The sequence below is a fragment of the Epinephelus moara genome, chromosome 21 (genome assembly GCF_006386435.1).
Source record: "Epinephelus moara isolate mb chromosome 21, YSFRI_EMoa_1.0, whole genome shotgun sequence".
Lineage (NCBI taxonomy): Eukaryota > Metazoa > Chordata > Actinopteri > Perciformes > Serranidae > Epinephelus > Epinephelus moara.
In genome coordinates, this window is record NC_065526.1 from 36872763 (window position 1) to 36885870 (window position 13108).

The 13108-nt window shown below is 40.6% G+C and overlaps 1 protein-coding gene across 3 annotated transcripts in view; it reads right to left on the reverse strand.

Moving 5' to 3' along the window:
- LOC126408955 (sickle tail protein homolog) overlaps nt 1-13108 on the reverse strand; it is a 162944-nt gene that overhangs the window by 26943 nt on the left and 122893 nt on the right. For all 3 annotated transcript variants that reach the window (XM_050074765.1, XM_050074767.1, XM_050074766.1), the window contains 8 exons: nt 12938-12975; nt 12618-12787; nt 11725-11900; nt 5499-5635; nt 3782-3929; nt 3376-3691; nt 3133-3240; nt 791-1088 (listed from right to left, as the gene is read on the reverse strand). In XM_050074765.1, coding sequence (XP_049930722.1) covers nt 791-1088; nt 3133-3240; nt 3376-3691; nt 3782-3929; nt 5499-5635; nt 11725-11900; nt 12618-12787; nt 12938-12975 — 1391 coding nt within the window. The remainder of the gene's footprint in view (nt 1-790; nt 1089-3132; nt 3241-3375; nt 3692-3781; nt 3930-5498; nt 5636-11724; nt 11901-12617; nt 12788-12937; nt 12976-13108) is intronic.

Below are 13108 nucleotides of genomic sequence, written 5' to 3' on the forward strand. Positions count from 1 at the left end.
ATTTAAAACTATTCAGATTAGCTAAAGGAGAAAATGATCCTTCATTGGCTGAGACAATTCTCCAACTACTTAGGATAAAGAAACCATTGGACTGTTCGTCACAAAACTTAAAACAGGGCTGTTTTTCTTAGCTCATGACAAGTTGACGTTTTGGAGATACATGGTTTTCACAGGACTGATAATATTGTGTCACGTCTGCCTTTTTACTCTTACGGTACGTGACTTTCTTATGATGTACTGCAGCTTTTAACGAGGGGCAACTAAAGCTACTTTTACTTGTAAAACTCATCATTCTGTCATCTATTAAGGAATTTTTGACATCATGCAAGAACCACTGGTACACACAGAGGTCTGAAGTAGCACTGATGTGTGAGTTAAGAGAGTTAAGATTCGAAGAGAGTTAAGATTTGTTACATACAATGATCTTCCTTTATCCAAAATTTCACGAGTTTAAATATAAGTTTAAATGATCGAAATCAATTCAAATAAAACATATAACTACTGTAAAAAAAAACCTTGCAAACATGCAAAATGTGTGTTCTACATATCCATACTGTTTGTCAATTTACTGAGAGGTTCAACATGGGTACTATCTTTTGTTGTTGAGATTTTGTCGGCATATTTTTGAATGGAAACAGTTCAGTAGTTGTTAGGAAAAAAAAATCTGCTCTTCCTGAATCTGATGACGAACACATGTATGTGCAAACCTCACAGAAAAAAGTCAGATTAAGTATAAGAATAAGACAGTGTTGTTGCATGAGGCCCAATGTGTTTTCAGTGAATGGTCAACCTTGCAGTGTCAGGTCCAGAGCTGTGTCCTGCTCTGACTTTGATGCAGTGGAGGTCATCTGTCCTGAGGCAGAATCAGAGGAATCCTCTCTGGTATCTGACACATTCAGATCTGGAATGGACTTCATCAGGTTGGCCTGGGCCTCCTGGAGTTCCTGGTCAAAGTTTGTGTTGGTGCTGGGGGGTGGAGGCTGACTGGAGTCAACACTGGCTGGCTGGTTGGCTTGGCTGGTGTTGGACTGATCCACATTGCCAGTTTCTACCATCTGGCTGTTCTCTGGAGTTTGTCTTTCTGTAGTCTGAGGAGGACACACAGGGTCACACAGTTAATGATAGGTGGGGATCTGTTAAAACTATCAATAGGCCTGAAACTGAGGGAGAAATCTCACCTAAAGATTAGTACAAACTACCAAGTCCTCCAACTTGTGCAACAACATAGGCTGTTTCCTAAATAAGCGCCCCTAACGATGGCAGGAGATCAACATGTCCTGATACCTGAACATCAGAGCAAGTCATATATGACCATTAACAGCAGTTTTAAACATGTGGTTAATGTTATGAAATAGTAGCAGTTGCACCAAAACTACTTGCTTAGGTATAGACAAAAGATCATTGTTTGGCTTACAATAAACACGTTGGTTAACGTAACTTAACTTACGTACACCTGTTAACTATGTAACGTTACATATGTAATGTGATATATGACACTACGTAGTTAACTAGGTTACGTTGTTTTAATAGCTTAACATTTACTTTTAGCTTCACACAAGACACAAACAGTGGTCTTCTTGGTGAAAGTCCTATGTTTGTTTGGTCCATAGACTGTAAAATAAAGATGCAGGATATGACAGCTCCCCAAAAGTGAGACTAAAACATCCCACTCGCTACTTGATGGCTGGCTACAGTAGAGGTTATAAACCTTGGCCAATGTTAGCAGATAGGACATAGGCCAAACAAAAAACTCTAAGTACACCTCAAAGGGATTTTTTTCAAAGATGGTTTCTGTAATTTTAGTTCTTATTATTCTGATATGTTCAAGTGTTCGTTTTGCTAATAAGTTTGTTTATAACTAGTAATTTGATGTTAAAAAAGGGGGACTGAGGTCATGCTTAACATCTGTGTGTGCCAATGGGTGTGCTTGCTATCTAGGGTGCTGCTGGGAATTGGTCGAACAGGTGTTTGCACAGGAACTCGATATCCATCCAGATTGCTACAGTACAGACTCTGGCTCCAAATGATGTCACCAGCAAACGTTGGCAGCGGCCATATCCCAGATATTTTTGCTTCATTTTTGTAAAGTGGGGGTAAATGAAGACGCGTCATCCATCTTTCTATACAGTGTTAATGAAAACTCATTCGATGCACCTGCGTAGTTCCTACTTGGTGTATGTCTACAAACTGCATGATAGTCCTGCCATTGTGCGGTGAGCAAAAAGACATGCAAATTGGACTTAATCAACCAGTAGTGTGTGGTGGGCCACATACAGTATATTTTGAAAGACATTTAAATTCACACAGGGTTTCGATTGGCCTGCAAGCTTATGGAATAACACAGTAAATACAAGAAGTCATCGTAACTAACCATCTAAATATCAATGGAGTGTAGACTTTCAGGGCTCAAAAACATATTAGCAAAGTGGGCGGAGCCAGTGGTTTTACAAGTAGTTTACTTTCTGCAGCCACCCCGATGATCCTCAACACATAACTAAGCAAAACTCATTGATATGTAAATAATATGGGGTCATAATATTACAGTCACTTATAAATGTTTCAACTTCCTCTTGGAGAAGTCCAACTTTTGGAGACATTATTACAGCTATCTGATCTTTAAATAAAACCTGGGTAATTCTTCCTTAAAACAATGGGCCCTATGGGTGTGCCAAGTATGATTCCTGATGGCAAGCTTCTGAAGATATAGCATTTTAAAAGTTTGAGTACATATCCAAAGACATGCATGTTAGGTTAACTGCTCACTCTAAATTGGCTGTAGGTGTGAACGTGAGCGTGAATTGTTGTCTTGTCTGTATTCAAATAAACACAAGACGTTTGTGCTCTAGAGAAAGGATCAGCACTCAGTGAATAACCTCCTAAGCCCTATGATAAGCTATTATGGCAAGGCCTGTCTGTATGTGTTAGTCTGGCGACCTGTCCTCTCACCTCTCACCCAGGGACAGCTGGGATAGGCTCCAGCACACCCTAACAGGAAAGGCGGTTACAGATAATGACTGAATTAATGAGTTTGAGGAATGTCTCGAGCGCCCACTCAATAATCAGCCTTGTAATGCCAAAACATTAGAGGAATGAAACAGAATAACAGGGAGTGAGTATATATTGAACACTGACCTCAGTATGTGTCTCTGTGTGTTTTACGGTGGTCTGTTCAGTGTGGCTCTCCTGTGGGCTCGGTCTCTTCTGCAGGGCAGGGCTGCCCTCTCTGCTGCGAGGACTCACCTTCACAACACAACAACATTTCTTACATTCTACACAACAGGCTGTTTCCTAACAAAAACACCTGTTTATACACACTGTCTCACATTTTGTGATTTTATAATCATTCAGCAAATGGACCAATCATCAGTGCAGTACCTTGGCCACAGTGGGTGAGTCTCGTCCATGGGTGGGTGTCAGTGGGGGGCTGGGGTGGTGATGGGAGGGCTGGATCACTGTTGCTGCTGCGTTCATTCTGCGGGCCATGACAGGGGAGGCTGAGCCCGCCGGACTGACCTCAGCCTGACTCCCAGAGAGAGGCGGGTTGGGAAGAGGAGATCTGACCGAGGATCTAGGCTGAGGTTTGGGGGAGCTCTGGGGGCTCTGGGTCTTCAGGGGTCCCTGATCTGTTTCCAGCACCTTTAGAGGCTCCACCTGAGCTGATCTGGCTGGGGGGGTTGACTCTGATACACACCTGTTGATAACAAGAAGGACAAAGACATCCATCAGGATTATTTCCCTGTTAAACATAACTGTTTTACTTCTGAGTGAAGTTAATGAGCACCTGCGGAGAGAACTGAGAGCTTCAGTCAGGGCTTTAACCCTCTTCAGCATGGAGTCCATCTTATGCGGCTCCTCCTTCAGGAAACGCACTGCCTCCACCTCCAGCCTCAGCACTGAGCGCATCTTCACCTGTAGCTCTGGAAACTCACCTGTAATACCACCAAATGAAATGTAAAAATACATTTACTCTGTGTTAACTTTATAAAACTGCATATCACCATATGTATTTAGTTAATAATGAATTCTAGTGGTCCTGCAACCCTGAACACAATAGGCTGGTGGGGTGATAAGTGGATACAAATGAGAGAGATTAAAGTATATTGTCAACTTATTATTATCATGGGAATGAGAGAGATGGACAACCCAAAAACATAACGCCTCTGGCCATGGGTATTGCTGGCATTGAGGCATAACAAGAGTTGCAGGCCAGGGTCCTAATTACGTGTGGGAAACTTGTAAACCAGCCTCCTCCTGTAAGTATTCTTTCAGCTAATGTCCAGTCACTGGATAATAAGCTGGATAAACTCAGGAGTATGCTGGCCTTTTAATGTGACATTATGATTCTCACTGAGACTTGGCACCACCCTTAGATCCCAGACTTGGCCATTGCTCCAGCAGGGCTCTCAATTCACTGCCAGGACTGGACAAATGAATCAGGGAAGACCAATGGGGTGGAGGAGTCTGCTTCATGATCAACAACCAGTGGTGGAGATCATTTTTACAGGCTCCTCTCTTAATCTAATGATCAGATACCTTATTATAGTTTTTATTAGTCGTCCTTACAGCGATGTACATCACAATAACTAGACACTTGACGAGCTGTATGGCGTTAGTGACAGGACAGAGACCTCATGTCCAGGGGCTGCTTTTTTTTGAGAATGCCAAGTCCTGCAAAGATATAAACACATCAGCTGTCCTATGTGTGTTGGTAACGCACTTGACTAGGCTTGTGCGGTATGTATTTTTTCATATCTTCATACCTTCCTGACATTTCACCAGGATGTACAGCATATGATGGTATTTGTGTAAAAACAAACAAAAGAAAAGTAAAATCTTAGCTTTTGGTGATAGAAGTCAATGTAGCATGTATGTCACTGTCTACAAGTCTGTTTCTGATATGCTATTAGTCTGCTTAGATAAGCCTTGCTGGGTTTAAATACTTGTGGCCCACAGAATAATGAATATATGAGTGCACTCATTGCTAGAGGACCCATTGACATGCTGCAGCAGATACCTACACATCAGTGGGCTGAACTGAGATGATTCATTGAAAAAAAAATAAAATGGCTAATAAACTGCATTTCTAGTTGAAAGAAGTCAACCTAATATAAAGTTATATGTGGCAATACTCCCAAACATGAGCAGTGGCATTTTTCTTATTTACTATTCCTGTAAATTTATCTCCACAACTCACAGTCTTTCTCAGCTCAGCTGCCTGTTCCACCAGATCTAGTGCCATGAGAACAATACAGGGACAAAGTTGAGTTTAACCACTAGGGCTCCAGACTTACTAGAAAAAACTAAACTTCAGTCAAAGATGGACAGAAGTAGCTGTCAATCATAGTCTTCAGCTTTCTTTTGATTCATGGACAAGTGTCATGATTACATTTACATCCAGTGTACCGATCCAACACAAATTATTACATGTTTTAATCAGCCAATAGAGATATACTGTTTGAATCAGTACTGTATGCTTGATACAACCCAGACCCACCAACCTTTAAGGATGGCCAGAGTTTCTCCAACCCTCCGCAGGTTGACTGCTCCCTCCTCCACGTCTCTCAGAGTGATTGATGGCTGGTCGGCACTGGAGGCAGAGCTTTGTTGCAAATGTTCCACATAGTCCTCCAGTTCACTGAAAGGTGAAAAAGACAAAAATCTTGAGGAATTAACGGTCAACGCAGGCAGAAGAATTAACTATGTAATAGCTGCTGTAAACACAAGATGGCAGCAGAGAACACACTTGAGGGGTTCCATAGTTCTGTTGGTGGTCCTCAGGTTTAAAAAAATAAATAAATAAATAAATAACATATTTCATTATATTATATTTAAAAAGCCACTTCTGGCTTTAGCCCTACAGACTGAGAACCCTTTTAGGTTAAGAGCATATCATCCTGATTTTCATTATATCTGACTGAGTCTGTTCAGATACCTTTCAGACTGGTTGCCCATATCCACACAGTTGTCTGCAGGTGCATATAATTCAACAAAAAAGGTATTGTGTTTTCAAGTTATTACACATTGTATTGTACCATCATTAATTACTAAATAGGATATAATTCATCTGCACTTCTTTCTTTTTTTTTATTAAGTGTTTTTGTACTTTCATCATCCTTCATACTGCTACACTGCCAGTACAATGCACTCAAGCAGACACATGCCCTGCCATGGGGTCCAATTATGATGAAAAACATGGGAAAGTGCAGATGGGAGGAACAGCAAATTCCACATCCACAATGTTCTAACCTGCCAGGTCATTTGATTTGATTTTAGCAGTATATTTGAATTTGATTTCAACCTCATCGGAATGTCTTCATCTTTCACAAAGAAGATTTCTTACTCTTAACAGTGTGCATAACCAGATAAATGGCTTATTTGACAACCAGACAGCATGACTTCTTTCCCCTTGTCCTACCTGCCCCAAATGACCCAAACAGATATGTGCCCAGTGGAATTATCACCTGTGTGGGAAATGTGAAGCAGCGCATTATGTCAAATTAAATTTGTGTCATTTTCTGGTTCTGCAGCTGTGTAAAGCAGTTGTTGCTCACGATTTTTTTTTTACAATTTAAAAGACCAATGGGTATGAACTCTATTGATATTCATGTACATACAAAATGATTAGACACACAGCTTTCTCTGCAGGATATATAATGTACAGAGGGTGGCGAAAACTGCACAGCACAGCACCAGGATGGAGCTGCCATCCATCGAGGACCTCTATGCCCAGCAATGCAGGAAGAATGCCAGGTGGATTATCAGAGACCCCAATCACTACAGCCACAAACTGCTCTGCCCACTGCCGTCTGGGAGATGGTGTCACAGCATCCTAACCCACCTCACTAGGATCAATTACAGCTTCACCCCACTGGCTATAGACTTCTGAACTCTGGAGCTCTGAGCTCATCACTATTGTCAGTTTACCTTTAAACCATCACTTAACCCTCATATACTTTTGACTTACTGTTATACAACTGTTCACACCTCTGCGTGTATATATTTATACTTCTCATTATGCTTATACATTTACTTCACTCTTGTTTACATTCTGTTTGCATTCAATTTAAGGTTTTTGCAGGTATCAGATACTTAGATTTAATGCCTTTTCAGACCTTTTCAAGATAATTTTAAAACAGATTTGAGACTGATTTGTGGAAAAATCCTCTTTTTTCTTATTCAAGCATAAATAGTAAGTATAAAGGTAAGTAGTATATATGTGGTCCTAATATGTTTATTAGAGTGAGTTGGGTTAAGCTACATTTTGCCAACAGGAAAGTGCAAGAATATAGTAAAAAGACTATTAGATTCAGTGGGTTTCAAGATTTCTAACATCAGAAATGTAGAATTTTACACAGAAGAGCTTGACTTACTGCAACTAAAATAAATTAAAAGATGGATAAATGAAATAAGATAAAATGTTTGTGGCAATTAAGACCTCACAAAATTAAAACCTAAGACTATTTAATGTGTTTTAAGGCCTAATATTAATCATTTTAAGACTTTTTTTTAAGGACCTACAGACACCCTGAGTTTATTCATTTGCAATACGGTGTACACAAATTTATATCACTTCACTTATATTTAATTTGTTCATATGTTAGCCCTACATATGAACTTGCAGTATTTGATTTCATAGATTCAGTTTTTGCTTTTACTTGCATGATGTTCTCTTTTATAGATATTAACGAGCACCGCTGAAGGAGCCGGAGGCCTTAGATTTTCACTGCCAATGACTGCTTCTCTGTAACTGTTGGGCACATGATAAGAATAAAGAATCTGTACATAGATAATGTGAGGAAGCACACATGTAGTGAGCGTAGTGCCCACTGTAGATCATACACTGAGCTAATTAAGGTCAACTTCACTTTCATGGTTCAGCATGAAAGAAAAATTCCCTCTTTGCTCGTTACTACATTGACTGAGATGGCTAATGTGGGCACTGATGATATTGCACATCATTAACTGCTCAGTTCCTGCTCATACTATGGCCTGTCAGAGCAGCATTACAGCGCTGCTGGTTTTAATATATGTCATCATTTTAAAATCCATTTAAACTATCAGAACATATGATGTAAGCTGGTATTTAGTCCTTGTTTTGGTTCGGATTAGTCTTTGTGGGGCCTACAGTGACCTGTAAAGGCACTGGTCGTGGAATTTATGTGATTTTAGTTTAGTTAGTTACAGATTTTAGTTACAGCTAACTGTACAGAGTTAAGACATGGTTATTGCCCGTGGGTGTAAATGTGAGCGCGAATGGCTGTCTGTCTCTACGTGTCTGCCCTGTGATCGGCCTGTCCAAGGTGTACCCGCCTCTCGCCCAATGTCAGCTGGGATCAGCTCCAACCCCCCGCGACCTTGTAAAGGATAAGTGCAAGATAAAGGATAGATGGAAGCCCTTTTCTAGAATTCACTGCCCTCATCTCAGTTTTTTTCAAATAAAGTAGGTCTAGTGTTGTGCTTACTGATGACTGCTTTCCTTTGTAGAAAAACAACTGACCAATCAGAGCTTTATAGGCAGGGTTATAAATGGGAATGCCATCTCCCTAAACCAGAGCCAGCTAAAATAAACACAATTAGGCTTTTTACAATGCATTCTCTTAGCCCAGGGCTAAGGATAGCCCAGGGCTAAAGTTGACTTTGGGCCAACTCAGCCCCTTTATACCCAGGGTTAACCTGAGCCAAGGGCTATACCACTCACACTGCACTTCTACTAGCCCTGGGTTAAATGTGAGTTGGAACACATAACTCATGTTTATATTCTAAAACTATATTGTTTACTTACACTGGGACCTTTTAGTTAAGTCTATTTTCAGGGGATAACCCTGTAAACCTGGGGCTAACCCTGCAAGCCCTAGGCTAAAGCTGGGGATATCCCACTTGGAATGTGTCAGGTTTGTGCTAGTATGAACATTTTTTTTTTAGCTTCAAGCCAAACTCCCTTAGCCTAGGGCAAAGAGCAGGCCAGATGAGATATGAAATCCCTCCAGTGTATTCTGGGACTCCAAGATACTTGAACTCCTTGAGGCAGTAACTGTCTCCCAACCCAGATGGGGCAATCCACCATTTTTAGGTAGAGAACCATGGTTGCAGATTTGGAGGTGCTGACTCTAATCCTGATCGCTGCACACTCAGCTGCAAACAGTCCCATTGCCATGCTGGAAGTCACGGTGTGATGAAGCCAACAGAACCATCTTATCTTCAAAAAGCAGAGGTCCCCAAACTGGACCCCTTCCTCCCCTGGCTGCGCCTTGGGATCCTGCTTAACTAAATATCGAATTGAATAATTTAGTGTAGCATTTTGTAATTAAGATACAACAATTACGTTTTCAGTATGTATGAACTAAAACTTCAGTGGTATGTCGACAGCTTGCCTTTAGCTGAGATTGATAACTGACTAACAACAGAATTGTCTTTTCTTATCTTGTTTAAAATGATGTAGTGCTAATTCAGTTAAACAGTGCAGTATAGTTAATACCAGTTTAGTTTAGAATATGAACAGAGCAGCTAACATATTTTCAGCTTTTCAGATAGTCTGACAAAAGAGATCCTACAAGTCAATATACATAGAGATCTAAAAGCTAGCTGAACAGAAGCTAACTCTTTAGCTCTCTATACAAATAAATTGTCATGTCTAACTGTCATGTGCTATTTGCTCAGCACTTGAGCTGAAAAAAATAAACCGTAAGACTTTAACTAGTGAAGCTAATGCTTTCGTGATGTGTTGTGTTGGTATTTTGTTAATGATGTACATGATTTGGATTGGTGTGCGGAGGGATAATTGTTACACAACTCATTCTAAAACTCCTACTCATGATGCTTGATAAATGCCAGGCTTCTGTTTGCACAGAGTCATCTTTGCTATGAAGTCAGTGTGTAGCATGCTAACATGAAAATGAGTTCTGATGTCTCTGGAAACCCATGTCACACCCGATCAAATCACTTCCCATCCCCCTGGCTCTATTTTTAACAATATGTTTCTTCACATTTTGTCTCCGCCTAAAGATGTTGCTGTGCTGTGTCTTGCATGTCACCAATGATTTAACTTTAGCAGCTGTGACATCACAAGGGGCATGATGTCAGAGCAAGTGTGTAAATGTTGAAAAGGCTAAATTGCCACTTTAGAAATCATGGCCACCAATGGAGAGTCCAAGTTTGGTAGAGTGATCCAGTGTTTCTCTGCTCAGCTTGTTGTCTGCTGGAAATTGAACAGTTGCATGTCAATGACTGAAGGCCTCAGTGTTGGTGTAATGCCTGGCCACATGCTCCAAACTAATAGGCAGCAGTATTTCTACCCCAGGGCAAGAACAAGCACAATTAAACCACTGCTTAAACTCTGGGAGCCGATCAAAATACAACTGCTATCTTATAATTTTTAAAGGAGCTACATGTAAGAAATATAAAGCAAATAGTCATAAAATCCTCCTAATATTTCACATAGACTAAGGAATAATGTTCATATAACATACTGATCTCACTGACAACAATAGTACAGCCANACGGCAGCCGCCTGTGGGCAAATAAATCAGTCTCCAGCGTGCCGCTGTCCAGCAACCTCGAATCTGTAGGGGAGGGGGGGGGGGCGGACACGACTCGCGGCAGTATTTTGAATTTGAGTGCAGTAACCGTTTTGGCCACATTCTTACATACAGCGCCTTTAAGTGTGCCGTCAATCTGCAGTTTACATTATAGCTTGCTTAGCTCAGTTTGAAGACTATAGTGGCAAGAAAGCAGCTGCGTCAAAACCATATATCGATGCCATTTAGGAGTGGTTTCAGTTTCAGTTGTCATTAGTAGCCCTGTTTGTGCTTTGTGTGCTTCTCAGTTTTAACAGTCTTTGCCAAAATCCAGCAGATTTTGGGTTTTGGGTTTCAAATCTCAGATTATCTGGCTCTGACACACAGTAGTTTGGCTTTGAACAATGTTTCGATTGAGGCAGCAATTTAAGATCATGGACTTGAATGAGGGATGAACAGTCTCACCTGGATCATGAGTACGGACCTTGACCAAATGAGGCTAGTGAGCCTGCTGGCTAGATTGGCCTGGTTGGTCAGGTTGGCCGTGTTGACCGAAGTATTAACTGTAAACTTTGTTTGTGCTTTCTGCAGACAGTGTTCAGTTGACCACGTACTCATTGCACTGAGCAAGCAAGCCGGGACCAAAGAATACTTTTCCAGTATGGATGAGAAAGTCAAGGGCATAAAAAGATCACTGGTACAAGTGGTATTACAAGACAGGATAGAGCTGGTAAGCTGGGTAGTAGGCTCATTTCAGTAGATATTTCTGTAACACAATACACAGACCTCTTTGACAATGTCAAAACTGTTACTTCCCCGCATTCTAATGGTAACATAAGTTCATACATAAGCCTTTAAATGTTTTAAACTAAAATTCTGGCCATATCTTTCACATTGCACCTTGAATCCCAGTGAATGTATACGATTACAGAGAGTTATGGGTGTAAGGGATGTGTCAGGGTCAACCTATTGTCTTAAACTCTTCAAACTCTTCATGTTATTATCTCACAGAGGTTATGGGTACTAGTTTTGTCAGAAAATCCCATGAAAAGGACAAATGCATTATAAATAAAAAAAAAAATATAAAAAGTAAATGAAAAGAACCAAACTACAACACAAGGGGTTTTCATTGAGAGAATGAATGTGTTACTTACAAAAGCTACAGTTTTCCTTCAAAAACACATACTCTTGAGTTAATTCAAACTCTTACCGAAGCTGTGTAAGTATTCTCTCCTCTGTAGCCAGGTAGCGGATCCTCTCCTCCTCCATCTCTGCTCTCCGTCTGTACACTGCCTCCTCAGACTGAGCCAGGCGATCATACATCAGCACCGCCAGCTCCTGACCTGCCATCCGCAGCATTGAACTGACACTCTCCTGGTTTGACAGCTGGAACACGTTGAACACAACTCAAGAATTAGGATTCAACAACAGAAGTTTTTTGCTGAGCTAGTGGTGAGGCCTGAGGGAAGGCAGTGTTGGTTGGTCAGTCTCTCCCTCCATCTCTTTGGTCCAAGATATTTCAGCTACAACTACGGACTTCATTGCCATAAAATCTGGTGTGGACATTATTGTCCACAGAGGATGATTATGATGGCCCTATTAATAACACTATTATTATACAGATACCATTTGAGAAAAGCATGTTGACTAGCTACTGTATGTTACTGTATGTTTAAATAGCTGTGTGAGAGAAAAACACATAATAAAGTTCTCATTAGGGCTGCAAAATTAGTTAAATTTTATCAAAATCTCAATATGGCCATCGGCCAATGCAATATCCAAATCCCAGTAATGCGTTTTTTTTTTTTTTTTGTTTTGTTTTTTTGATGAAGGTAAAATATATCAAAACATACCATTATAAATAAAGCACTGTGGTGCTATGGAGATACCTAGTTCTAAAAATCATATTGCAGACATAAGGTAACATGTTTGTCTGCAACAGACCCCATTTTTTATATTGTTTTTAGTGAAAATGAATGCAAAAATTCCCATTCCCACTAAGACTGTGATTCATATCCTAATTGCAATATCAGTCAAAAAATAACTTTTTTTTTTCTTTGCATGCATTCATTCTGAGTACACAGTGAGTACACAGGTCAGTACCTGTAAGTGTCTGAGTTGGTTGAGTTGCAGTCGCAGTTCAAACACATTTCTCTTTGCTAACACCAAGCTCTGCTGCAATCCGCCGTCAGAGGGAGGGGCCTGAAGAGCCAGAGGGGCGGGGCTAAAGCTGTCAATCCCAGCAGCAGGGATCTGAGGCTCAGAAGATACTCCTGAGGGCCAGAGAAGGGAGATTTTAAAGGTATGATCACATTCAAAGCATAATGAGTGCTTTGTTGGTGGCAGGTGTCACCATCTGTTGAAAGTTTAAAATAATAATATTAATAATAATAATAATGAGAAGAAGAAGAAGAAGATCTCACCGGGTCTGTTGCTGAGGAGTTTACGTTGAGAGCTCTCACTGAAAAGACACACAGATAGTAACATAATAAAGCCAGCCACCCTTGGTGTAGCCAGAGTTCATTCAGTATACAGAACTCATTTTGCTATATCCAGAAATGATTAGCACAGGTCTACTCTGTTATCTAGAATCA